The following is a 27,069-nucleotide window of genomic DNA, read 5'->3' on the forward strand; positions in this document are numbered from 1 at the left end:
GAGATCCATATATTGAAAATAAAAACGAATCTTTGTTTTTTCAAAACAAGGTTTTTCTGTATAGCCTTGGCTGTCCTAGACTCCCTTTGTAGACCAGGCTGGCCTCGAACTCACAGCGATCCACCTGCTTCTGCCTCCCGAGTAAAGCAAGTCTTAAAAAGAAACAGAAAGCCAAAAACAAACCACAAAATTCCCAAGTCTTTAAAAGCAATTATAAAACCAACCCCCAAAACTGATACCAATACAGAAAACACACATTTATTAGTTGTTAAACTCTTACCACCAGAGAGAAATTTAAAAAGTCACAGAAGGACATGCAATGTAGGAAATACAAAAGTGTATTACTCCTGCCGGATGGTGGTGGTGCACTCCTTTAATCCCAGCATTCAGGAGGCAGAGACAGGCTGATCACTGTGAGTTCGAGGCCATCCTGGGCTCCAGGACAGCCAAGGCTAACACAGAGAGACCCTGTCTCAAAGAAAAAGTTTTTCACTCCTAAAGAAAGGATTTGAACAGCAGTCCTTTTGCAATGGGACTACAGGAATAAACCACCACTCCTGGCTCCATGCCCTACCTCTTTACACATACTTTGTAGCATAAGGACCCGAGCTATAACATGACACCCACAAAAAAGTAGGGTGTGATGGCATGCCTGCTATGCCAACACAGACAGGAGCTGGCTAGGGGCTGGCTGGACAGTCTAATCAAATTGGAATGTTCCACGTTTATTGAGAGAATCTATCTCAAAAAAGAAAAAGAAAAAAAAAAAGGCGGAGAATGAGAAAAACATCTGATATCAACACACACACACACACACACACACACACACACACACACAACAAATGTAAGAACTAGTCACTTGTGGTTGAGATGCAAATAACTAACCAACAAATCTCAGAGACAGACACAGAGTCAGTCATCTCTTTCTCTCTTCCCCCATCTCTCATATCCTCCTTTATTCATCTCACTCTGTAGTCCAGGCTGGTCTGGAACTCACAGTGATTCTCCTGCCTCGGTCTCCTGACTGCTAAGTTTAGAGGACACCTGCCACCATGCCCAGCCCAACCCTCTCTTCGGGAAGAATACGGAGTGGGTGCATGCTACACTGTCCTCGCACTCACGCTCTTTGGCAGCCTGCCTTAGTGAGAGGGAAGGCTGAGCCACACACATGTAGCAACTAGATTTCGTCTCCACAGAAATGTACTTTCTACCGAAGAGTGATGACCTCACTTCCCAGCCGCTGCCTGTGACAAGGGGTCACGCCAATGCCCTTGATGTAAACCTACTGTTTTCAAAGCAGTGTGAGAAGGTTTGCAGGGAATTGCAACCTCACAGCAGGTCCCTTGGAAAGAGCAAAGGTGCCTGGAGGCTGCTACCTCCAGAGAAGCAGAAACAGTGGCCACTGACAGTTCCACAAACTTCTAGCTGTACATGAAGGAAAGGACCGACTCAAGCTCCACTTGGCATTCAAGGAACCATTAGGAAGAAAACTGCAAAAGCCAAACAACACATGTACGCATTTCCCCGGGGCCACTCCCCGGTGTCTCTCACAGGGCCTGAGGTCGTTTTTTGTCTTTCTGCTTGGTTTTCCTTTGCTGCTTTAAACTCTATATGTGACTGTACAGTAGATGGAGCCTTAACAGCTGGAGAGACCTCTGAGAAACCACACTAGTGAACGTAACACATGGCCTTTGCATGAGCAAAATTCATTACAAAACCTTCATTTGCAGAATTGTTATGCCATTTTTTGAAGCAGGATGAGTCTGCCACTTGGAATCCTACATGGATATGAGCCAGTGTCATTTCTCTTTACACTCAGAAACACATGCGTTTGCAACAGAAAAGGATCTCTATATGGAAGATGTCATCGGCCTGTTTTAGGACATTGTATAGGGTGCTGGAGTGTGGTATGCAATATATGTACTTGTAATTTTCTCCCTGTGGTGGCCTTTTCACCTAAGACAAACTCTGAAAGAAAACACCCTCTCTTCTGAATACTGTCCAGTTCACAGTTAGGCAGAGTTGGGTCTTCTCTGCTTGCTGGTATATCCTTGGTGCCAGGGCCAGCTTGGGAGGAACCAGAGGGGATAAAAGAAATAATTTCCTCGTGGGTGTAACAAATAACTTGGCTAAAATGTGAAGGTTTTTCTAAAGCTATTTCATAGTAATGAACCCTAGTATAAGCCAAGACCTACGTGAAATGGGAAATTCCTGGTTATCTAGTTGGCCCACAGCAATAATCAGCAACCCTTCCCACTGCCATAAGAAGTCAGCTTGGGGCTGCTTAGTTTCTGAGCATTAGGTGGGAAGAATGGCACTAAAACAACATTCTTTCCAAACACTTCCAGGGCTTAGTGCTTGGTTTCCTGTCTGCTGCACTATGTGGGAGTAAGTCCATCCAATCACAGTTCATTCCTATGTTTTTCGGCTTCACATTCGGGAATGTAAAGCCCCCAGCTAGAGAAAAGCCTGGAATGCATTGATGGGACCTGAAGGACCAAAATTACCTAGTATTAAAACTGACAGTATTCAGGAACAATTGTTCTGGCCAGTGGAGGCCAGACTCTTCAGCTCTCTACATGGCAAGTCAGTCGGTCTCTAAACGGTCAGTTGTGCGGAACAACAGCTGCCCCGGCCACTGAAGACACACTGGAGCCACAGTACTGATCACTTAGAGTCCAGAGGCCCTTTGAAGTTGGCATTTTGCTTTTTCTCTGAGCACATGAGTAATTCTAAACCTTTTGGAAACCTGAAGAACAATCTAGTCTCCCTAAATTCAGAAGATTGTTAAGCCTTAGTCATCTTCAAGCCATTCCTGTAATCATCTAATGTATTTTTATTTTCCAGTATTAAGGATCAAACTTAAGGCCTTATCCATGCCAGGCAAGCATTCTACCACTGGGCTACAACCTCCATTTACTGTGTTTTTATTTACCACAGTACAAAATACCAGCAGCGGTCTCCACCACTAATACCTTTTAGTTGCAAGTTCATCCTTAGTCAAAAGAAAGAAAGAAAGAAAGAAAGAGAGAGAGAAAGAAAGAAAGAAAGAGAGAAAAAGAGAAAGAAAGAAAGAATCCCACAGAGAACTATTTAAACTATTTATTTTTCTCAACAATGCTTTCTTGTCTTCCTTTGTGCATGGAGGAGGCAGTCATGTAAACACCAGGGTTTTGTGCTCTGGAATACCGTACTTCCCCTTGTGCTCTTCGAATAGTGTCCTCAGCTCCTGCAAGTAGGTCCGATGCAGCTCCTCAATCTGCTCTGGGGTCGGGTGCAGAGTCTGCTGAACAGGGATGGGGCGGCCAACTGCGAAGGGCAGAGCACATATCAACTTCGAGGAACAACCACCCCTCCACCACACTCAGCCTGTGTCTCCAGTGGGCAGCTGAGGGCTGGGCTGCCAATCTGCATTCTGCCAGCCTGCTGGCCCCAGTCCTCTCCTCAGCTCACTGGCTGCCTCCCTCAGTCACACCATCCCACTTGACAACAAATACAGACTTTCCCTTCTCAGCACACACTGGGCCGTCATTCTCCTGGGGGTTGACTTTTGAGTCATACTCGCTGCTGTGCAGACTGCAGCTGTGAGCAGAGTAGGCGTTCCTGTGTGCCACGTCACTCTCATCTCCTCTGGGCATAGCTGACAGCCAGAGCACAGCGTTCTTAGTGTGATTCACTGTGAAATGCGCAGGTCACCTGGCGTCCCTCAGGTCTGTGGGTGTTTGTCTGTTTGTCTTTTTGAGACAGGGTTTCTCTGTGTAGCCCTGGCTGTCTTGGACTCAAATTGAAGACCAGGCTGGTCTTATACTCACAGTGATACTCCTGCCTCTGCCTCCCCAAGTGCTGGGAATGAAGGTGTGCACCATCATAACTGGCTACTCTATTTGAATTTAAATATGTAATATATATCTTTTGATATACAGTATATAGATATAGATAGAAATACAAGTCTATCAATATCTTTTGAATCAATAGGAAGTGTCACATATCATTACAGTGGAGCCTCTGTGAAATGACCATGGCTCATTATGAAAACAGTTACATAAGCTGAGCAACATTATTCACTGGATTCCAAGGTGACTAAATTTTTGAAAGAAATAACAAATAGTGTGCCCCCATGTCTAAAATGTCCAAGAAAAGTTGCAAAATGAAGTGTGATTCTATCTGTGAAAAAATATTTTTAGGTGCAGCAGTGTTTTTAGTGTGCAGGAAAAACTGGGAAAGATGAACATTTCCCTCCAGAGACAGAGTCAGAGATGGAAAAGGTTCAGTTAATTTGTATCATATGAATGTTCCACAAGGAAAAGGCATTTATTTCATCTATACACTCACAAAATGCCAATTGGTAGTAAAATTTGCTCTTCTGTATATATTTTTAAAAGATGTTTATATACTAAGTAATCTCAGAATTTTAGAGTCCAAAAATACAAGTCTTTGTGGTCTGTGTACATTCCACCCCCTGTTGGCCTGGTGATGCTACTGCTCCAGGTTGGTTAATGTCAAACCTTGATGCACACTGTTCTGAAGTCATTGGCTTGGGCATGAGGCCCATGGACATGGCAGTAAGAGGAAGCTAGGGGACACAAAGAGAGGGCCCTGCTTTGTCTTCTGCCAAGCTACATACAAGGATGAGCCCGTGCCAGGAACAGAGGTGATTATTTAAGAAAAACTAAACCACTGTGAAGGAGTAGAGTGGCAGCAAGTGATAAAGAGCACGAACAAGGGAGCTGAGGGTCATAGAGCAAGGAGCATCACACCCAGAGCCTGAATTGCTCAGGGGTTCCCCAGATGGAGCCTGCACACCCTCATGGACAGGGTTACTTGACCTTTTGGAGGTCAAATGCATGCACAGCAGACATTAAGTCCTCAGACACACCGCGAGACAACTGGAGGATATAAACCACGTGTGCTGCTGTGTGCCTGTAGTTGCAGCACTCAGGAGGCTTAGGCAGGAGGACCAGGAGTTCCAGGCCAACTCTGGCTCCATAGTAAGCAGACTGGATGGATCTTAGCTTTCTCTCCACCCTAGTTTTTCCTGGGTGTGGGATGAGAGAGTATAATTTGACATTCTCAAAGCTGCCTCTCAGTTCAGAACTTTGAGGAAGGAAAACTGAGAAACTCTACCCAATGGACCAGTGAACTTGTACACAGAAAAAACTGTAGTTTCCAGTGAGACTACTTCAGTGAGGGTGGCCAATGTGGCAGTGCAGGATGCAATGGGGACTGACAAGAGGCATTGCTGTCTAAGGTGAAAGTGACTGTGCTGCTCCCAGCTCAATGTCACAGGAATTGTGACCTCTCCCCTAGGGTGTCTTCTTTCCAAGAAATGAGTGACACCATGGCTAAGCTCAATCATATCCCCTTCTTATGAAGTTTCGTTCCATTTAAGTGGGTTCTTCCAGGAGCCCAAACATGCCCTTGTCTAGTGAATTAATCACAAGACCGTCCCCTTGTAAGATGCCCACAGCCCATTTGCCTTTCACTGGGAACAGTGGGGACAAGCCTGTGTGGGTTCCTTTCACCTCCTGTTTCTTGACCTTGAACTGAGTCTTTATTGGAAACATTAATGCTTATGGGTATCTATCAGATGTCACTAAATTGAATGCTGAACAGCCTAGGAAGGTGACCACAACAGCCTCTCCTTCACAGATAAGGCAGGCTAATATCAAAGCTAGCCTGGGCTACAGAGGGAAACTTTGTCTCAGAAAAATGGAGGGGAAAAAAACCCTACCTGGTGTGTTGTAGTTTTCATTACGTCGTGGCTGACGTGCTCCAATGTTGCAGCTTTCAATCTGTGCCCCTGTTGGAATGTGGCTGCTCCCTGTAGCCTTGCACAGCAGGCTTGTTTATCCCCCATGTGCTGTGCTAAGTTTACCAGAGTTAGAGAACGGGAAAAGCACAGCGGTGCGCCAAGGACTCTAAGGATCCCTATCTTGCTTTAAACCCATTCTACTACTGTGCTGTGTGCATCTTGGAGAGAGGACAAGGAGTTTTGGGACAAGTGAGGACAGCAGCCTAAGGGCTGGACGCTCATTTTCCCCCCTCTGGGAAGGAAAGAATCAATCTTTCACAATAAAAACATCTTTATTAGCCGGGGGTGGTGGCGCATGCCTGTAATCCCAGCACTCGGGAGGCAGAGGCAGGCGGATCGCTGTGAGTTCGAGGCCAACCTGGTCTACAAAGTGAGTCCAGGACAGCCAAGGGTAACACAGAGAGACCTTGTCTCGAAAAACCAAACAAATAAACAAACAAACAAAAACAAAAACAAAACAAAAACAAAAACAAAAAAACAACAACAAAAAATTCTTATTCTGCTTGTCTGCAGGAAGAGTCCATTGTTCTTATAATGCTCCATTTTGTTTTGTTTTTGCTTTTAGACACAGTTTTTCTGGGTAGTCAAACTGGTCGTGAACTCACTTAAGTAGCCCAGGCTGGCCTCAACCTGTCTCAACCTGTCAAGCACCAGGATTGCAGACATGTACCACTACAGCAGCCCAGACTCTCCTAGGGTCACGGAGAACACTCCCTTCTCAAACTGTACCATTGCAGAGAGAAGAGGTGAGCATTGTGGCCAGGGGGGACTGTGGAGATACTTGGGAGCTGGAGGGACCCTGAGTTCAGATCCAGTCAGACAGAAGTTCAAAGGACTTTGGCCTTTGTGTGTGCATGCATGCATACATGACTCCGGTGCATGGCCGTGCAGACATGAACCTTCAAGGAGCAGTTAGCACGCCTTACTAAGCACTGGAGTGTTGTACTATGCAGTGTGGGCTGCCATGCTGGCACAGGATTATTTTGAGCTAAAGGCACCTAAAACACTGCAGATGGTGCTTCTGCCATATGGAGAAGGGTACTATGGACTTCTCTTTTCCTCCTACGAGAAGGAACTAAAACTCCCATGTAAACGATGCTCTCCTTATACCAGGGAGAAAGAAACATTCTTTTCAGCAGGCAGGGGAAGTAGCCAAGAGAAATCCTTGCAGACTGTGTTACAATAACCTCTCCCTGTCTTTAGCCTCTGCCTACATTTTAGCTGCTTTTCCTCCACTGCCTGTCTTTGGTCAAGCCAGCATGTAAACATGTCTCCCGAGCACTTCTGTGACTCCTCATGATTTTGTTCTTTCCTTTAGCACCTCCTGTCCTGTGAGAAAACTTCAGTTGAGTTCCCTTCCTTGCCTCTTATTGCACAAGTCCCTTAGCCTGTGCTTCCCCCTCAAGTATGTGACGTTGATTTAAGACACAGTGGACTTTTTTTTGCTCTTACGTGGGTTGGAATCAGTTTCATTAAAATAAAACACATTTCCTTACCTTTTTTATTTAGAGAGAATCCAATCTTTTGTATCCCCTCAGCCACATTCAACCATTCCTGTGTGGTTTGCATGCACATGCACACATATGGACATCAACATATAGGGATTATTATCTTTAAAAAGAGTTTTTTGAGAGAAGGTCTCATGTAGCCCGGGCTGGCCTTGAACTCATTACACAGCAAAGAATGGCCATGAACACTGGCTCCTCTTGCTTCTAACTTTCAGGTACTGGGTTACAGGTATTCATCCACCCTACCTGTTTTATGTGGGGTGGGGGTGTGGGGTGGTGGATTGAATCTTGGCTTTGTGCTGGGAGGACAAGCATGCCACCCACCAAGCTACCTGCCTAGCTCCTTATTAGGCTTTAGTCTGTTCATTTGTCTGTTTGGTTTTGAGACAGGATCTAGTATGTAGCCCTGGCTAGCATTTAACCTGAAATAGTCTTCCTGTTTCTGCCTCCTAAGTTATGGCACATAAGAAATGTGCCACCGTGCCAGGCAATGCTACTTATTCCTCTCTTCTCTTTTCTTCTCTTCTCTTCTCTCTCTCTTTCTCTCTCTCTATTAAGGATTTATTTATTTATATTTATTTATTATTATGTATACGGTGCTCAGCCTGCACGTACCCCTGCAGCCCAGAAGAGGGCACCTGACCACATCATAGATGGTTGTGAGCCACCATGTGGTTGCTGGGAATTGAACTCAGGATCTTAGGAAGAGCAGCTAATGCTCTTAACCTCTGAGCCATCTTTCCAGCCCCACTATATAACTCTAAAAACATCTGGAAGTAGGGCATGGAGAGCACCAGTTCAGCCATGTGACTCGACTCTAACTATTTCATTTTCTAAGAATGAGGCAAAGTGTCTGACACATCACCACATTCACACCCACAGACCCATCCTAGGACATTTTGTAAAAGATTCGAACTAAACTGTGTCAAGGGCTTCCTTAGCTATGCTGGCATTGGCTTACCCAACTGATGACAGCTGTGAGTCTCTGAGTGCCTCCTCCCCTCTGTCTTTCCAGAAACTGAGAGGTTTTAGTTTTCTTTATTTGCTTGCTGGTTTGTTTTTAATGAGACATTTGTCTATTTCCTCACAATTTGACTTGGGTTAACATTTTGCCAAGAATCCCTGCTCAAGGAAAGCTTAATACAGTCAGCACTCTCAGCAAGCTGGTCAGGAAGGTTTCTGTCCTGTGCATCTGCAGCACGCTTCCAGGACTCGGGCACACAGCTCTGTGACCCCTGAGAAGCCCAAGGGAGGATGTGACAGCTACTCCTACCTTCTTTCTTAGAATTGGAAACTCTAAGGCTGGGAAGAAAGAAAACTATTCTAGTCACTCTGAGTCAGACCTTAAACCCCACCACTTCCCTCAGCTCGTTGCCTGATATATGATGAGGATTCTTAATGCCAATATTAATCTCTACATCTGCGGCCATGTTAGCCACAGCCTTTCTGACACACATACCAAGAACCAATCCCTCGTCCCTCTCTCCCTCCTTATTTCCTTCTTCCTGCTTTCTCTCCCTCTTTCTTTGCCTTCCTTCTTACAACACTGGGAACAGAATCTGTCTCTTGCATGTTTGGCAAGTCCTCCTACATTAAGCTAAATAGAGTCTACCTATGTAGCTTTTGTCCAGGCTGGCCTTGAACTTGATCCACAGCCCTGGTCAGCTTTCAACTTGTGACCTTCTTGTCTCAGCTGCCCAGTAATTGGGATTAGAGGTCTATGCTTGGTCTGGTTCACACTGGTTTGGCTTTTGGATCTTGCCTCCCCCTCTGTTGTCCTAAGTATGACAGCTGGGTATAGACATAAGGTTATTGTGGAATTCAAATGCTGATTTCTGTATCCCCACCCCCGTATCTGGTTGCAAGCCTTGTTCTGAGAAGCTCCTGTATCAATGTTTTATAAACGCTGCTCCCCAATTGTCCTCTTGTATGCAAATAAAGAAGTTGATAGCCAATCACTGAGCAGGGGAGAGAATATAACTGGACTTGCTGCCAGCCACGGGAGGAGGAGCTAGAAGAGGAAGTGGGGGAGTCAGCCACAGCACAGGTGCAGGAGAGATGCAGAAGATTCAGCTGGAGCAAAGAAAGAATGAAAAAGCAAGTAACTTAGGGATTTGGGCAAAGCTGGAGTCAGGATAGCAAAGAGGGCCAAGAACAGACTGAAACTGCTAAATATTGTGCTATAAGATTCATAAACAAATATAAAAGTGTCTCAGTTATTTGTGTGATGGCTGGGTAAGAGAGAAACTAAGAGATAGAAACAGTTTGATAAAAATAACCATTAACAGCTCGTTGTCTATGAAATCCATACTATTGTGCTGCCTCAGAGGTTAAGAGCACTGTCTATTGTTCCAGAGTTCCCGAGTTCAATTCCCAGCAACAACATGGTGATTCATAACCCTCTAGAATGACACTTGGAGCCCTCTTCTGGGGGTAGGCACACATGCAGGCAGAGCATTGTATAAGTTATAGGTGAATGAATCTCAAAAAAATATTAAAAAAGGAAATCCATATTATTATCATCTTAATTTAATACTTTCTGATAATAACAGGCTGCTGGAGACACTACTGACTAAGGACACTGGAAGTCAGCAGAGGGGTAAACCAGTGGACTGTCCCCTCATTCTGAGTTTTTTAAAGAGGCACAATGCACACTATGGATGACAAGACGACTTGACAGCTGGCTCACATTTAGCAACTTCATTTGTCTCTGGCTTTGTCAGGATAGGCAGAATTTAACAGTATCACACACCAAGCCACTGTGCTTACAAAACAGACAAACAAAAACACACAAAAGTTTAATGCAATGAGGTAATAATTAAAATCCTTTAACTGAACAGAATGCCCTTTATTTTCAGTACTTACAAATTTTTGTGACCATATGCACTACATGCAATTAAACTTTTTCCTTGAATCATAACTTGTAATTTCTGTTATACTTCTCTCCCACAGCTGAGCAGAAATGATGAGATGATATGATGGCAAAGAAATGACCCAGTTGATCATGGAAGTACAATTGTACCCGGAAATGTAGCTCAGTGCTCTCTGTAATAACTAACCAGCAGGCTGCTACACCCCATCTGAGTTAAATATGGCAGCTAAAAATAGCTTCCTGTGACTACATTTGAACTGTAAAGCTCGTGTAAACTGATGGCAGAAAGCGCTGTGTGTCCATGTGCACCTAGCACCTGTGGAATCCTGGCATTAGGGGTTCCAGTGCAAGGAGAAGGATTTGAAGATCAAGATCACCTGGCTACAAAATGAGTTCCAGGCTAGCCTGGGCTACATGAGACTCTGTTATGAAAGAGAAAGGGGAGGAGGGGAGAAGGAGGAGAAAAAGGATTGAAGGAAATCCTACTGTAATAGATCTTTTAAAAAGGCACTATATTTAGACCTTAGTTGTCAGGCTATTGTGGTAAAGATAGTATTTCTATTTTATATAAAGTCAAAGCGGTGGTTTCTGCACTGTCTTATTTTCAACTTCCTAGTCTCTTCCAAGCCTCAGAAGGGAATTATTTCACTTCTGCTACTTGTTTCTTGTTTAGTTTTTGAGACAGAGCCTTGTGTGTTGCTCAGGCTGCCCTTGACCCTGGGTTCCCCCTGCCTCTGTATCCCAAGCAGGCAAAACCTCAGGCCCCTTTCCTTTTCTACTTCTCCCCATATCTAGAGATTCAAACACACATCTTTTATAACTAAAAGCATTTGCACCTGAGCACACATAAGCATGATTAGTCACACAAAGGAGGCGTTTAGTAAGAAGCTGATGATGGGGACGGGAGCGGGTGTGTATGTGTGGCTGTGAAGTATATATATATATATATATATATATATATATATATATATATATATATATATAAGCTTTCAAGTGTTTAACTCTGAAGTTGTTTGTCTGTCAGTCAACCACTCTGCTACAGGCAAGTGCAGAGAAACAGGCCCAGGAAGAAGCACTGGAAACTTCATGTCTTACAGGAGATTCTAGTTTAACAGTGGTATATTGCAGGGTAATCAACAGCCACTCCAAGGTGAACAGAGATTTTTCATTAGGCGTGAGTACTGTGGTTGAAGTTCAGTTAAAGTCTAAGACAATGGTTCTCAACCTCCATTAGGGGTTGAATGACCCTTTTGCTGGGGTTGCCTAAGGCCATCAGAAAACACAGACATTTGCATACAACTTACAATAGTAGCAAATTACAGGTATGAAGTAGCAACTAAAATAATTTATGGTTCGGGGTCACGACAACATTAAAGGGTCACAGCACCAGGAAGGTTGAGAACCAGTGGTCTAAGACATTATGAAGTCCAAACTCAAGGCTACGTCTTTTGAATGTTAGTACTTAGTCATTAATAGTAAATGGAGTAAGATCATTTTATGTATTTCAGGTACATACCAACAGTGTAGATTGGTTTCCGATAGGGCATTAGGCCAAAGCTGTACTGAAAAATCCCTCTGCCATAGATTAATGGTATGGTGAAGCCTGTTAAATTCTCCATTGTGTCTTGCACAGTTCGAAGCCATGAACCCTTAGGGTTGTTAATCTGTTTGTATAGATCATTTTCACCAAAAGAAAACACTGGGACCAAACTGGCTCTGCAAGTAACAAAGAGGAAGGACACAGTTTACAAATAAATGAAAAATGTTTGGTTGTTTTTGTAATTTTTGTAAGTACATGCACAGATGTATCTAAAGGTTCTCTCTCTCTCTCTCTCTCTCTCTCTCTCTCTCTCTCTCTCTCTCTCTCTCTCGCGCGCGCGCGCGCACACACACACACACACACACACACACACACACGTGTGTATGCATAGAGGCTAAGAGAAAGTTTCCCTCTCTTATAGCTGGTGCTATATGTGTTTGCAGGATGCCAGGCCTGCTGTCTGGGTGCTGGCATCCAAACTCCAGTCCCCAAAATTGCACAGTCTAATTGTTGAGGCTATAATCTTAAATAATGTATTTTCATCCAGATTTTTCAAGAAAAACTCCCAAACTCTAAATGTTCCAGTGACAGTGAATCTTCATTGTCAACTCCACTGGGGTTGGAACCTCCTAGGAGACACACCTCTGGGTGTCCATGAACGTGTTTTGAGAGAAGTTTTGAATGAGGAGTGGAAGATGATCTCTGAGGATAGGTCCTCATTATCCATGGGCAGGGGTCTTAGATTTAATAAAGAGGAGGGAAGATAAAAGTGAGCTGAGTCCCATCACTCATTGCTCTCTGCCTGTAGACAGTGGGTACAACATGACCAGTGCTTCCTGCTCCCCAAATGTGTTCTCTACCAAGATGAACTGTATCCCCTGAAACAGGGAGCCCACATAAACCCACCTTCCTCAAACTGGTTTTCTTAGGCGTTTGTAGCCATGGGGGAAAGTAGCAAATACAGCCCTTCCAGTGCTATCGCCTATACTACATTTGAAACCCTGAAGCTGCACGGATTCAAAACACTTCAAGCTGTACTTGAAACCCTTAGGAAGTGGTTCAGCAATCTAACCATAGCCAGGTTTTTATTCTATAGAGAGTCAGGTTTAGGTAAGACATCCACCCCACCCCACCCTGAGTGCTTCCTTCTGTCTACCTTGTTGCACATGTAACAATTTGTGTCCACCTTTTTTTGTTTTTTGTTTTTTAAATTACTGTTTGCTGTGACATCAAACTGCCTTTGTAGAAAGCTCATTCTCCATTCTCATTGACTTGGATAATGTTCTTTAAGGACTAGAAAAGTTATTATCATTCTTTGTGTTCACATAATGTCTTGTCCTTTTAAAATACACTCATCCTAAACAAATAGTCACTTAACTAGACAAGGCAGGGTGGCTCATACCTGTAGTCCCAGGGCATGGCAGGCTCAGCAGTAGTGTCACCATAAGTTTGAGGCCAGCCTAACTACATATCAAGACCCCCATCTCCAACAAAACTGAAAAAAAAAAAGTCCACTTACCCATGGGTCAAGGCAATCTTAACAAATCCTTTGCGCTTGTGGATACATAGGGTACAATTTCCAGGGTGGGCATTCAGTGTCTCCTCTGCAGCCCCGAGAACAATGACTGAAATATTCCCACCTCTGTCCTTGCTCAACACATAAGACAAGCTCTTCTTAGAAACTGAAAGTAGCCCTTTGTGAGTCAAACAGAAGAATTATTTTTTAAAATAATGTTCTACAGCAAAAGTGATGGTTTTTTTATGATTCCTACTATTAGAGAAATCTGAGTTTCTGAATGTTTCTCTCTCCTCTCTCTCTTTTTTTAAATTAATTTATTCTTGTTACATCTCAATGGATATCCCATCCCTTGTGTCCTCCCATTCTTCCCTCCCTCCCCCTTTCCCCTTATTCCCCTCCCTTATGACTGTTCCTGAGGGGGATTACCTCCCCCTGTATATGCTCATAGGGTATCAAGTCTCTTCTCGGTAACCTGCTGTCCTTCCTCTGAGTGCCACCAGGTCTACCCCTCCAGGGGACATGGTCAAATGTGAGGCACCAGAGTACGTGAGAAAGTCATATCCCACTCTCCACTCAACTGTGGAGAATGTTCTGACCATTGGCTAGATCTGGGTAGGGGTTTAAAGTTTACTGCCTGTATTGTCCTTGGCTAGTGCCTTAGTTTGAGCGGCACCCCTGGGCCCAAATCTGTCTATCATAACGTTCTACTTGTAGGTTTCTAGGACCCTCTGGATCCTTCTACTTTGCCATTCTCCCATGCTTCTCTCATCTAGAGTCCCAATAGGATGTCCTCCCCTCTGTCCCAGTTTCCTGGTAAGTGAAGGCTTTCGTGGGACATGCCCCTTGGGCTAGTATGCAGATATAAGTGACTATATACCATTTAAGTCTTTCTGCTTCTGGGTTAACTCACTCATTATGATCATTTCTAGCTCAATCAAAACAACTCTGAGATTCCATCTTACACCCATCAGAATGGCTAAGATCGAAAACTCAAGCGACACCACATGCTGGCGAGGATGTGGGGAGAGAGGAACACTCCTTCATTGCTGGTAGGAATGCAAACTAGTACAGCCACTTTGGAAATCTATCTGGTGCTATCTCAGAAAAATGGGAATAGGGCTTCCTCAAGACCCAGCTACTCCACTCCTTGGAATATACCCAGAAGATGCTCCAGCAATAAGAAAATTTGCTCAACCATGTTCATAGCAGCCTCATTCATAATAGCCAGATCATGGAAACAGCCTAAGGGTCCCTCAGTAGAAGAATGGATAAAGAAACTGTGGTACATATACACTATGGAATACTACTCAGCTATTAAAACAAGGAATTCTCTCTTCTCTTTTTCTCTACAGAGTCACACTATGTAGGCTTGCTGGCCCTCAGCTCACTAGGCTAAGCTTGTATCAAACTCATGGCAAGCATTCTAGCTCAGCCTCCAACCTACTGGGGGTTACAGGTCACATGTGGCTTTGAATGGCCTACCCCTTTGAAAGAAAAGGCAGACACTGATGGATGAGAGAACCTGACCATTCGTGGATGGCTTTGAACTTTCCCTGAGTTTAAGACATGTCGTTTAGTTCTGAGTAACCTGAGTGAGAAATAAGACATTGCTTCTTTGGCAGAGACAGCCCCCTGGATCTTGACACATGATCCTTCTAGCTCTCTTCTGGCCAATCCTCATGCCTTTCTACTTCTAGCTTGCCCTGATATTTTGCAGAGTCCCTTCATTATTTCTATTGTCCTCTAATCTCATCTATACCCATGAACTCAACTACCACTTGTGCGTGCTGAGTTCTATCAAACCCATCTCCTGGATTATATTTCTTGGCTTGCTGGGCAATGTCACCAATGGCCAAATGGAAATCTCCAAATCCAGTGCATCAAATGATTCCTCAGAGCAGATCCTGTTCCAACATTAATGATCATGACGAAGGATCCCATCGCCCACCCAGTCATCCAGTTCGAAATATCATTCTGCTGTGCCAGTTCCCTTCTGCCGGCCACCAGCTGACTGGTGACTCATCTCACACAGCTGCTGCCTACCTGAAGAAGAGGAATCCATCCTGAAATCTTGTTACTCTATCAGACACTGCTCTCTTCTAGATTCCTGCCATCAGAGCTCTGTGCCAGGCCAGGCCTCATAGGGTCTCCCTGATCACTGCCATAGGCTTGTCCCATAGTCCTAGTGTTCACACCACCCATCTAGCCTATCTCTGTGCTGCTGTGTGAATGAGCTTTCTATCAGTTAGCGAATGAATAGATAGCACTTTTGTTCAGAGACCCCGCACAAGTTTCCTGTGGCTTTACCCACAGAGCAAAATCTAAGATCCTCTGCAGGATGCCAGAGGCTGCTGTGAGTAGAACCCTGCTACCTGCTCCAGCATAGTAGGCAGGCAGATAGTACATAAGCCTCAGAACACATACTGTTCTGGCTGACACCTGGTGGCTGCAGACTCTCCAAAATGGGCCAAGAGGAATGAGTTGTAGTTAGGGTTTAAGAGAATCTGTAGCCACAGAAATTTCCTGTGTTTGGGGAGGATCAGAGGAAGAAGTCTTGGACCACAAAATTTCCTCAGAAGCCAGAACTGGGAAGTGCTGCTGAGGCCTCATATACAGTTAAGTCAGCTAAGTTGACACTGGCCAAAAATTTAGGTTTTCTTATTTAGCATTGAAGACATGAAGGCTGCAGCAAGAGGAACTATTTCATAATATTATGAACCAATAATGGCCAGTGTTGTGGTACACATGTCGGCAGGTGGATCTCTGTAAGTTTGAGGCCAGCCTGATCTATGTAGTGTCAGGCCAGCCATGGCTACCAAGAGATCCAATCTCAGAAGCTCCAATAAACAAACAAAAAAACCAATGATGGCACATAACACACAGATCTAATCTCAGTGTCAACTCCAGTAAACAGGAAGGGCTGTGATCATTGACTGTGATTAAAAAAAGACTCTGAGACTGACAGTGTCTGACATGGCCATGGAGAGGGGTGTATCTTGTCTCACCCACACCTGCTCTCAAGTACTCCAATTTATTAGAGATTATACTTTGATTCAGAAAAAAGTTAAATCTATTTCTGTGACTTTTTTTTCAATTTCTGTGACTCTTTTAGAAATTAAAATTTTATCTTTAATTTTTTTCCTTTCATAAAACTCTAACTCAATGTCTACAAAATAAAGATAGACAGGATTATTTTCTCTGGTAGTTTGGGGTGTTAGTGTGTCCAGTAGAGGTAAAATGATAGATCACAAGGAAGTGGGGGAGCTTAGAGCACTGTCCAGTGTGCCCTACAGCACTCATTAGACTGAATTTGGCTTTTGAGGCCACTAACTGGTGCAGACCTGGCAAAGCCAGCATGGATCCTAGCCAGCTTTGGATTGTAAATGATTTCCAAGCAATACATAACAACAGAGGCGACTATATGGGAAGCCACGACAATCTGGAAGTAATAGAAAATCTGCCCCTAAGCTCTGTCACTAAGCAATACTGAAATTATACTTTTTGGAAAAGGCTACTGACTCAGTTTTCTCTATCCTCAGGAGCTGCAAAGCTGATGATAACCACCCTACATAACTGTGACAGGCACACAATACTTTGTCAGCTACTGAAGTGCATGGTCAAACAGTCAGTCAAGCTGGAAAACAAACGAGTCTCTGCAGTTGAAATGAAGGCTATAGGCAGGAGCACAGCCCTCTGTATATGTGGAATAGGCCCCTTATGAGTGCCTCAGGCTGAATCTGTTCTCAGAATTAGCAATTAAAGAGCACTCTAGTGCTTGACAGGCAGAGCTGCAAGCACCCACAATCTCAGGATTCAAGAGGCAGAGCTAAGCCTCCTTCATGCTTGACAAATGCTGTACCACTGACAACATCCACAACTCTTGCAGTTACACACAATGCAGGATGCCAAAGCTAGCAAGCACACTGAGCACTTCATGTCACTATCACTACTGGGAGGCACAATGGAGGATTTTTCCAACATAAAAGTATTCAAAGTGTGTTGGGGCATGGTCTGGTGCTTTGTATTTGAATGCTAATTATTTTCCCCACTGAGGCCAACTTGCTGTCCTTAAGGGGCAGACTCATGTGCCCCCACAAGATGTTTGTAATTCTTGCCTCCCAAGTTATCCCTGATTGGCTGAGTAAATGCCTACACACCTGGACAGGACAGAGTGAGCAGGTGTGGCCAAAGGGCTGCCAGGGAGAGATGGATCTTGGGATGAGAGCTGGATCAGGGATGGAAGAGGAGAAAGGAGCAGATTTGCCATGGGAGAGGAAAGAGCCACAAAGGCCAGAAAGAAGAACTCTGAAGTTCTGCATGGAAAGAAGTGGCCCAAATAAATAACATAAGCGAATATTTTGGGATTATGAATGGAAAATAGCCCAGTCAGAAAGGATTAAATCAGATGGCATGGGATAGAGGCTGGGAGATAATGGAAGATAGTTTAGCCGGCTAATATATCTGCTCAGCCCCAAGTAATATAAGGCTTATTATAAAATAGAACAGGTGTCTGTGTCCTTTTATTGATTGGTAGCAGGACAGATATAATTACAGGTACTTAATTTTAAGCTTCATTAGTTTTTTGTATAGACACTACAAAAGAATATGCCTCTCCAAAGTATGATTTATAATTTCTTAGCTCCACAACTGTTTTCCCACATTTGAGTATATTAAGTGCACTCACTGACTTATTCTACCACTGGATGGTGTTTATTGGAAAATCCCTATGTTGCTATCACAATAGTAAATACTGGCGATGGACAGAACAACAGAAACAAGGTCCCAAGGTCCATGCACTGAGGGTCCAGCAGTGAGTGTGTGAGGAAAATCCACAGAGCACAGGAAATCTAAAATCAAGTGGCTGTTTTATGTGCTGCCACCACACCAGAGCACTGAAGGGACAGTGGCTGCGACTCCGAGCCCTGCAGGGACACAGTGGCTGTTTCACTGAGCCTTGTAGGAACACTGTGGCCGCATCACTTACCAGAAGTCATCAGGTATTCTCGGAAGAATGGAAGCCGTAACAAGATTGTGACCATGTGGAGATACACTGTAAAGCCAGGAAATAGCTTCTTGAAATCTGAATAATTTGTACAGAAATTTCCAAAGGCTCCAGTCGCGAATGTTCCATGAGGGTGAAACCCAAATATATAATTGTGACTTGGATCCAAATCCTGGGTTTTGATGAGCTACAGCACGTTCACATTGAGATGAGGAAATGACATGACACCATTAATGACAAGTGGAAGGATTCCCTGTGTCTTAAGCCAGCGGGCAACGAGAACAGGATTCACCTTAGTTCACTGGATTAGAGATATTTTGACATTTTTAAACTATCCTCTAAGTTTGGGTCCCTCCACACACTGTCTTTCAGACTTTGTCAATGATGGAAAGTTAATCTCCAGTGAACAGCAGTAGGGATGTGGGGCCTCATGATGGGGACTCGATCATGAGGGCAAAATGATTAGAGACTAACAGCCTTACTGCCGGTGTGGGTGGATTGTTTCTAAATGGACAAGTTGGCCCCTCTTATTCTCTCTTGCCTTCCCTATCTGCCATGAGATCATCAGCTAGGGTGATAACTGGTTGAACATTAGAACCTTGGTATTGGACACCCAGCCCCACCCTCAGGTTTCAGAACTGTGAGGAATAAAATTTTCTTTAAACAGGTCTGATGCTCTAGTATTCATTGTAAAAGCACAAAATGAACTAGACACACTCCGTCCGGAATGGGAAAAGGTGGAGATGCCCAGGATGGAAACACACGCCACTGTCCTCCCAACTCAGGACTTTAGGAGACAGTTCTACTCACGTGAATTGGAAAATAGTCCTTAAAGTACTTCCACACAGTCCAGCTTCGGACCCAGTCAGATCTCCTGCCTCCTCGCTCTGGGGTTTCCCAGTCATAGAAGAACCAGGCCAGATATGGGATGTAAATGAACCAGTAATTGTGTACTATCAGCATCACTAGGATCCCAATGCCTATCTCCCCTGCAAGGAAGGAGAAGCTGGGTGGAGCTGGTGCATCGGCATCTGCTCCCTGTATTTCATAACCACTGGCTATGGAAAGTAGAAGAGTCACTGCTGTAGGAAATCTTAGCTTCCTACATTGGCTGTACAGGTGCAAGGAGAGGGCAAGTGCTACCCCAGCTTCCATTTTCAAGAACTCTATTGTCAGAAACAGAAACAGCATTGTATTCGTTAATTTTCCATGGCTGTGACAAAACATCATGATCAAGTCAACTTACAAGAGACCGTGTTTAATTTAGAGCTTATTGTTTCAGAAGATTAGAGAGAGATCACGAGTGGGAGCAAAGGCATGAAGGCAGGAACACTCCTGCAAGCAGGAGGCAGAGAAGGCATACAGGAAACAGCACTTTGCTTTTAGAGCCTCAAAACTTGCCAGCAGTGACCCACTTCCTCCCACAAGGCCACACCTCTTACTGCTCCCAAGCAGTTCCACTACCAAGGATACAACATTTAAACAAATGAGCCTATGACTGTCATTCTCTTTCAAAGCGCCACAAGCAAAATGGGGGCATTTCAGGTTCTGGTGGCTATGAGTTCTTGTTATGTTTATGGAGAGTCATTTGTCGTTTTTAATAAATAAAAAAACCCAATTGTTTGATTTTACCAATGGAGCCTTGGGAGCCAGGCACCAGGGTGAAAACCTGCTAGCTCAGAGAGTCAGAGAAACCACCCAGCTGGCTTTCCTACTCCACTGATACTGCAGAAGGAAAAAGCTCTTTCTCCTTCTCCATGATGTCTCAAATACCCTCAACTCAATGTCCCTCCCTCCTGTTTCCTTATGTTCAATCCCTGCTTTGTGGTTACTTGCTCTGCCTCTTGACCTATGGTTGACTTTATTTAGCTCTTGGTTTAAAGGTATGTACTACTGCTGAGCTTCACCACAAGTACTCGCTTGTAGTAAACAGAAAGCTCTATGATCAAAGGCTGAGCGAAAACACAATTAGGAAAAGATTTTTCCAGTTCACAATCTCGGGGTTCACAATGTGATCAAATATCTTGTAACAATCATTCCAAATTTTTTATGTACTTAATGATATTATTTCAAAATACAGGTGGGGAGAGAAAGAAAAGATGGTCTGCATACTGTTAAAAAAAAGAGACCTTTAGAATAACCCATTATGTTTAAGGTATATTTTTGGTTTTTGAGATATGGAACTTGCTAGGTAGACCATGCTGACCTCAAATTCACAGAACTCTGCCTTTGCTTCATGAGTGTTGACATTAGAGGTGACCTGAAGACCATCGAATTAAAGAACAGAAAAGGAGAAGATGTTGGAGACATAAGGACAATTTGTAAAGGCTTTTCTTGACAAAGCTCCAGAGACCTACGAATGTCCAGCAGATGATTCTAGACATCCAGGACAGCTGTTGAGGCTTTGCATGACAAAGTTTTAAAGATCTCTGGCTGATCACTACTGCATTAAATATCATGTATGTTCCAGATATAATTTTGCTTAAAACTACTTTGAAGTCTACTTTTCTTCTAAAACTGTTTTTTTTTTTTTTTTTTTCCTCTCTCTGTCTTTATTTCTCAGCCTAATGAAATTCACACAGAGAAAAGTTTTCCCACAGAGAATGTTGAAAGAAGGCATCTGGTCAAAGGCTTGAGACAATGAGAGAGTGTTTGGCTCTGACTGAGCTCCCAAGCAGAAAGCGCTTGAAAAAAGTTAGGATCTTGACATAGCAGTACCTGGCTAGATACTGTTAGCTGTAGAAAAGTTTCTTTCGAATCTTTGAGAGCAATGGAAAGTGGTCTTGGAATGTCATGCTTTATAGATATTTTATAATAGAGGATCCCTTGGTAGTTAGCCTAGGCTTAGATTGCACACCTACTGGTCTGGGACTAGGAGTAAGTAGTTTTTTCTTTATTAGAGAACATTTAGCTCAAGCTGTTTCTATGGCAATCATGTAAACACATGGCTTTAGCCCTGGGAAATTTGTGATTAAACTTTCCTGACTGCTATTTAAGAAATGATAATCAGGTCCTGTTGACCGTTTCTTGGACATTGATTGATTTTGGCTGTATGCTTTACTGTAGGTTATACAGAACTGTTTGTATTCCTTGTTAGACTGTTCTCTTGCTTTGTTGATTTTAAAATGTCCTATTGATTTTAAAAGATGAGAAAAATCATGATGCAATCTTTAATGAACAAAAAAACTGAACTTCATCTTAAATAAAGTACTGGGGTCACCAGAGGGGTAACAACAAGCAAGTTAGAGAGACAGAAAAGTAAAGTTCTCCTGGGTTATAAGACCCTTTAGTTTGTATGGCATATGCCTGGGCTAGTATTACTTTTTCCCTCTGTTCTTCAATTTCTCCTTAACAACTAATTCCTAGCTATTTGTTCACCAAGGGATGGTTTCCCTTAAGGAGCAGTTCACCGCCTGCATAATCCTCGCTGCCGCAGATCCGCCAAGATGCTCTCCTCTCTCCTCTTCACTGTTTCCCGGAGCTGGTCTGTAGGATTATAATAAAGTTTAGAAGCCAGGTGTTGTAGGGCATACTTGGAGACTGAGGTAGGAGGATCGAATTACAGGTCAACCTAGGCCACATAGTGAACTCCTGTTTTGAAAAGGACAATAAGAAGAAAAATATCAGCTGGGTGGTGGCAGAGCATGCCTTTAGCCCTAGCATTAGGGAGGCAGAGGCAGGTGGGTCTCTATGAGTCTGAGGCCAGCCGGGTCTACAGAGCAAGAGTTCCAGGACAGACAGGTTACACAATAAAACACTGTCTCAACCCTCCCCTCATCATAAAAAACCATATCAAGAAGAGAGAGGGTAGAACAAAAACCTAAAAGCCTCGTAGGTGATGAATGTTCACTAGTGCAGGTCACTTTAAGGAGTGCTGAGTCAGCCTTCTCTTTTGCAATGAGGTGCTCTCCAGACCCCAAACTCCTGTCTACTTCTTTTCAATCTCATTTTCAAAAGTTCTGAACCAAGCTACATCAAGGTATCTCGGTGACACCCACCGGATCAATCCCGAGACACCACAGTTCTATGACCCAATTTGTAGCGATACGCCATAGTGGTAGTCTGAAGCTACTGGAAGTGCTGGCTAGCGATACAATGCTTCTAACCAACATATACATATTGTTGAAACATGCTTTAGCCTTTAGCATAGCATAATTGTAGCCATTTAAAAATATGTTATTAATTTATTCATATTACATCTCAATAGTTATCCCATCTCTTGTATCCTCCCATTCCTCCCTCCCTCCTATTTTCCCCTTACTCCCCTCCCCTATGACTGTGACTGAGGGGGACTTCCTCCCCTTGCATGTGCTCATAGGGTATCAAGCCTCTTCGTGGTAGCCTGCTATTCTTCCTCTGAGTGCCACCAGGTCTCCCCTCCGAGGGGACATGGTCAAATATGGGGCACCAGAGTTCCTGTGAAAGTCAGACCCCACTCTCTACTCAACTGTGGAGAATGTCCTGTCCATTGGCTAGATCTGATTAGGGGTTTGAAGTTTACTGCACGTATTGTCCTTGGTTGGTGCCATAGTTTGAGCAGGTCCCCTGGGCCCAGATCTGCTCATCATAATGTTCTTCTTGTGGGTTTCTAGGACCCTCTGGATCCTTCTATTTTGCCATTCTCCCATCCTTCTCTCACCTAGAGTCCCAATAAGATATCCTCCTCTCTGTCCCACTTTCCTGGTAAGTGAAGACTTTCATGGGACATGAGCATTTTGTTTTTTAAGATCTCCATTTTGTATATAAAGTGAAATTAAGTTTAGGTTCTTAGGATCTACCTGGCTGGGAGCTTCACTAGCCTTTTACTTACATTTCAATACTTGTTGAATATTCTGCTTGATTAATGATCATCTTCTACTTAATTAAGTATTTAATGGTATATTTCTACCTAAGAAAAACCACCATACCCTGCTATGTTCCTTTCTCCTGGAACGGTGGGGAACTGGAAAGTTCCCCAAGCCTATATTCTAGCCAATCAGCTTAAACTGCTGTGTCTAGCCTCCTGGATATGTTAGGCTTGGAACAAAATTGATTCTTCTTGTGTTTAGCTAGTCAAATGCTGTAATGCTGCCCTCCCCTTATTTCCCACCTGGTTACCTGGTGGTTACCTGGTTATGGCTTTTCTACAAAAACCTGCCTTAGAATCAGGCTGAAGTCACAGTTAGGGTCCCGAGGAGTCCTTTCTGTGACCCTGACTGCAATCAGCCATGTCTTGGGGTGTGTTTTCACTCAGCATGTCTCTCTGGCCTAAATAAAAAGCCACTTTATGTCCTCCTTTCTAGTAAGTTCCTCCACCAATAGCAGATCAGAAGAGCAGATTTAAATGCATAGCTCCTGATGTCCTTGATGGCCAGCCATGCAATAAAGCACTGTTTTTCTGTTGTGGTTGCAAAATCCTTGTGCCACAGTATTGGCAGAACTTGAGCATCTCCTCTTTTTTTGCTCCATTTGTGCTTCCTTTGTGTTGTTGCCTTGGCAATTTTTGCTGTGGCTTGAATAAAAATGGCCCCCAAAGGCCTATAGGGAGTGGAACTATTAGAAGGTGTGGCCTCATTAGAGCAGGTGGGGCCTTGCTAGAGTAGGTGTGGCTTTGTTGGAGTAGTGTCACTACAGGCTAGGCTTTGAATCTCAGGTGCTTAAGCCACACCCAGTGTGGCAGTCTTCTTCTGTTGCTGCCAGTCAAGATGTAGAACTCTCAGCTCCCTCTCCAGTACCATGTCTGCCTGCCTGCCATGCTTCCCACCATGATAATAATGAACTTTAAGCCAGTCTCCAATTAAATGTTTGCCTTTGTAAGTATTGTTGTGGTCACGGTGTCACTTCACAGCAACAGAAACCCTAAGTACTGCAGTAATAATCAGGTGTCTTGGTGCTGAGGATATGTGCAATTGGGCAATGCAGATGGGCATCCAGTTTTAGCCACAGCACCTGAAGAGTGACTTCTGACCCATAGGCACCTAGACTTCAGAGCCAATCAAGACTGGCAGATAGAGATACCCCCAGGTCACTCTAGGCAGTGCTCAGGGAAACAAGAACAATTTATGATGCTCTGTGACCTTTTCTGTGTGTACGTGTGGGTGGTGGTAAACAAACATCTATTCACCCAAGGTAGGGTACCATCCATAGACCAAAGAAAAAAGTCTCACCCTAGTTCAGCTTGGTGGATCAACGGTTTACTGTAGCTATTGACAGCAAGGTGGGTGAGGGGTTACTCACAGATGTACCGTTGGGGAAATAGTTACATGATATATGGCTTATAAGAAACAATAATTATTAATTATCAGTTACCATTGATTGCTTGAGATGTGTATAAACATCCATTTCACATAGCCCAATTAAATAACATTATTTTTGTTTTGTTTTGTTTTGTTTTTTCCAGACTGGGCTTTGCTGTTTTAGGCCTGGCTATCCTACAACTCACTCCATAGACCACGCTGGCCTCAAACTCACAGAGATTGGCCTGCCTCTGCCTTCTGAGTGCTGGGAATAAATACATATGCCAACACTGCACAGCTAATAATACTACATTAAAAAAAAAAACAACCAAGATGGATGGAAGGAGGGAGGGAAGGAAAAAGATAGAAAACAGCACAAGAGAAATAAAGTTGACAAGGTTATTAGACAGCAGTGAGAAAGAATCCAAAGCAGGGAGTAGGTGAATGCCTTCTCTAATCTGGCTGACCCGGGAAGCTGTCTGTGAGCTGGGGTCCTGTGGGGACTGTGTCTGGGAGGAGAGGGCAGCACAGGCAGGGCTCTTACCCAACAGGAGCAAGGATAGGACCCACTGCAGCACAGCAGCGGTTTGCAGGCGCCTCTCCAGCGGGATATTGAGAGGTGCGAACTCGATCTTCATGGTCTCACAGCAAGCACTGTCCCGTCCACAGGGTCTGCTGTATCAGCACTGACCAGGAGGCAGAAGTTCTGATGGGCAGGAAAGGATCCAATTCCCCCTGGAACAGGAGGTAAGGGAGGGTGCTTAAGGCTGAGGCAGGGTGTCACTGTTACTGTGCAGAGCTAGACAGATCACTGGGCACTTCTGGAGAGCTCAGCTTGCTTCTTGCCCAATTGCAGGGCCTGGGTCTCCGCCCCTGTTTGACCATTTTTAATCTGATAGGTTCTGCTGGCTATATTGGCTGCACAGCAAGCCCCAGGAATTCTCCACATCACCTCCCCAGCCTGACTTTTTACCTGGATTCTGGGCACCAGGCTCTGATCTTCACGCTTGCAAGCATCTGAACAGTCAAACTCTCTCTCTCCAGCCCTTCACCTGAGTTTTACGCAATTAATTTAATTAAGTAAAGGTCTATAGGGCAAAGGGAACTGTATGTGCAAAGGTCTTCCTAAGAAAAGGGAAGGGTGCCATTTGTGACAGGTTGGTAAAACTGTTTTTTTGTTTTCTTTTGTGTTTCTAGTTGAAGAGTTACCGTCTTCTCGCTTAGATTTCTTTCTGAGCCGTTCTCGAGGCTCCATGGGGATACCGTGATTCCATACTATGTCATACACTGTGAAGCTCTCGTGCCAAATACACTTTACAAGTATCCTATGCACTCCAGTTTGCAGCTAAGAAAATAGGGAAACCAGGGCTCAAAGTAGAGGCTAGCTGGGCTACACCTGACCCTGTCTCAAAAATTAAAACACACACACACACACACACACACACACACACACACACACACACACAGACACACATACAGAGAGAGAGAGAGAGAGAGAGAGAGGGAGAGGGAGAGAGACAGAGACAGAGACAGAGAAAGAGAGACACAGAGAGAGACAGAGACAGAGAGAGAGATCCATATATTGAAAATAAAAACGAATCTTTCTTTCTTTTTTCAAAACAAGGTTTTTCTGTATAGCCTTGGCTGTCCTAGACTCCCTTTGTAGACCAGGCTGGCCTCGAACTCACAGCGATCCACCTGCTTCTGCCTCCCGAGTAAAGCAAGTCTTAAAAAGAAACAGAAAGCCAAAAACAAACCACAAAATTCCCAAGTCTTTAAAAGCAATTATAAAACCAACCCCCAAAACTGATACCAACACAGAAAACACACATTTATTAGTTGTTAAACTCTTACCACCAGAGAGAAATTTAAAAAGTCACAGAAGGACATGCAATGTAGGAAATACAAAAGTGTATTACTCCTGCCGGATGGTGGTGGTGCACTCCTTTAATCCCAGCATTCAGGAGGCAGAGACAGGCTGATCACTGTGAGTTCGAGGCCATCCTGGGCTCCAGGACAGCCAAGGCTAACACAGAGAGACCCTGTCTCAAAGAAAAAGTTTTTCACTCCTAAAGAAAGGATTTGAACAGCAGTCCTTTTGCAATGGGACTACAGGAATAAACCACCACTCCTGGCTCCATGCCCTACCTCTTTACACATACTTTGTAGCATAAGGACCCGAACTATAACATGACACCCACAAAAAAAGTAGGGTGTGATGGCATGCCTGCTATGCCAACACAGACAGGAGCTGGCTAGGGGCTGGCTGGACAGTCTAATCAAATTGGAATGTTCCACGTTTATTGAGAGAATCTATCTCAAAAAAGAAAAAGAAAAAAAAAAGGAGGAGAAAACATCTGATATCAACACACACACACACACACACACACACACACACACACACACACACACACACAACAAATGTAAGAACTAGTCACTTGTGGTTGAGATGCAAATAACTAACCAACAAATCTCAGAGACAGAAACAGAGTCAGTCATCCTCTTTCTCTCTTCCCCCCTCAATCTCTCTCATATCCTCCTTTATTCATCTCACTCTGTAGTCCAGGCTGGTCTGGAACTCACAGTGATTCTCCTGCCTCG

At 44.0% G+C, this 27,069-nt stretch overlaps 1 protein-coding gene across 1 annotated transcript; it reads right to left on the bottom strand.

Annotated features, from left to right (window-relative positions):
- Window positions 1-3,088: 3,088 nt before the first annotated feature.
- Window positions 3,089-25,106, bottom strand: LOC127196701 (2-acylglycerol O-acyltransferase 1-like). Its single transcript, XM_051154542.1, has 4 exons — window positions 25,013-25,106; window positions 19,064-19,419; window positions 18,236-18,440; window positions 3,089-3,309 (listed from the first exon to the last, which is right to left on the bottom strand). The coding sequence occupies exons 1-4, from the start codon at window positions 25,104-25,106 to the stop codon at window positions 3,155-3,157; spliced, it is 810 nt and encodes a 269-aa protein (XP_051010499.1). The 3' UTR covers window positions 3,089-3,154.
- Between the last annotated feature and the right edge of the window lie 1,963 nt (window positions 25,107-27,069).

Source organism: Acomys russatus, chromosome 12 (assembly GCF_903995435.1).
Source record: "Acomys russatus chromosome 12, mAcoRus1.1, whole genome shotgun sequence".
In the NCBI taxonomy this organism is placed as follows: Eukaryota; Metazoa; Chordata; class Mammalia; order Rodentia; family Muridae; genus Acomys; species Acomys russatus.

Coding starts and splice junctions, on each gene's coding strand:
- LOC127196701 (XM_051154542.1), bottom strand. CDS start 25,106: ATGAAGATCGAGTTCGCACCTCTCAATATCCCGCTGGAGAGGCGCCTG. Junction 19,420..25,012: donor CCTATCCTTGCTCCTGTTGG/GTAAGAGCCCTG, acceptor TTCTGACAATAG/AGTTCTTGAAAATGGAAGCT. Junction 3,310..18,235: donor AGAATACCTGATGACTTCTG/GTAAGTGATGCG, acceptor TGCCCTTCGCAG/TTGGCCGCCCCATCCCTGTT.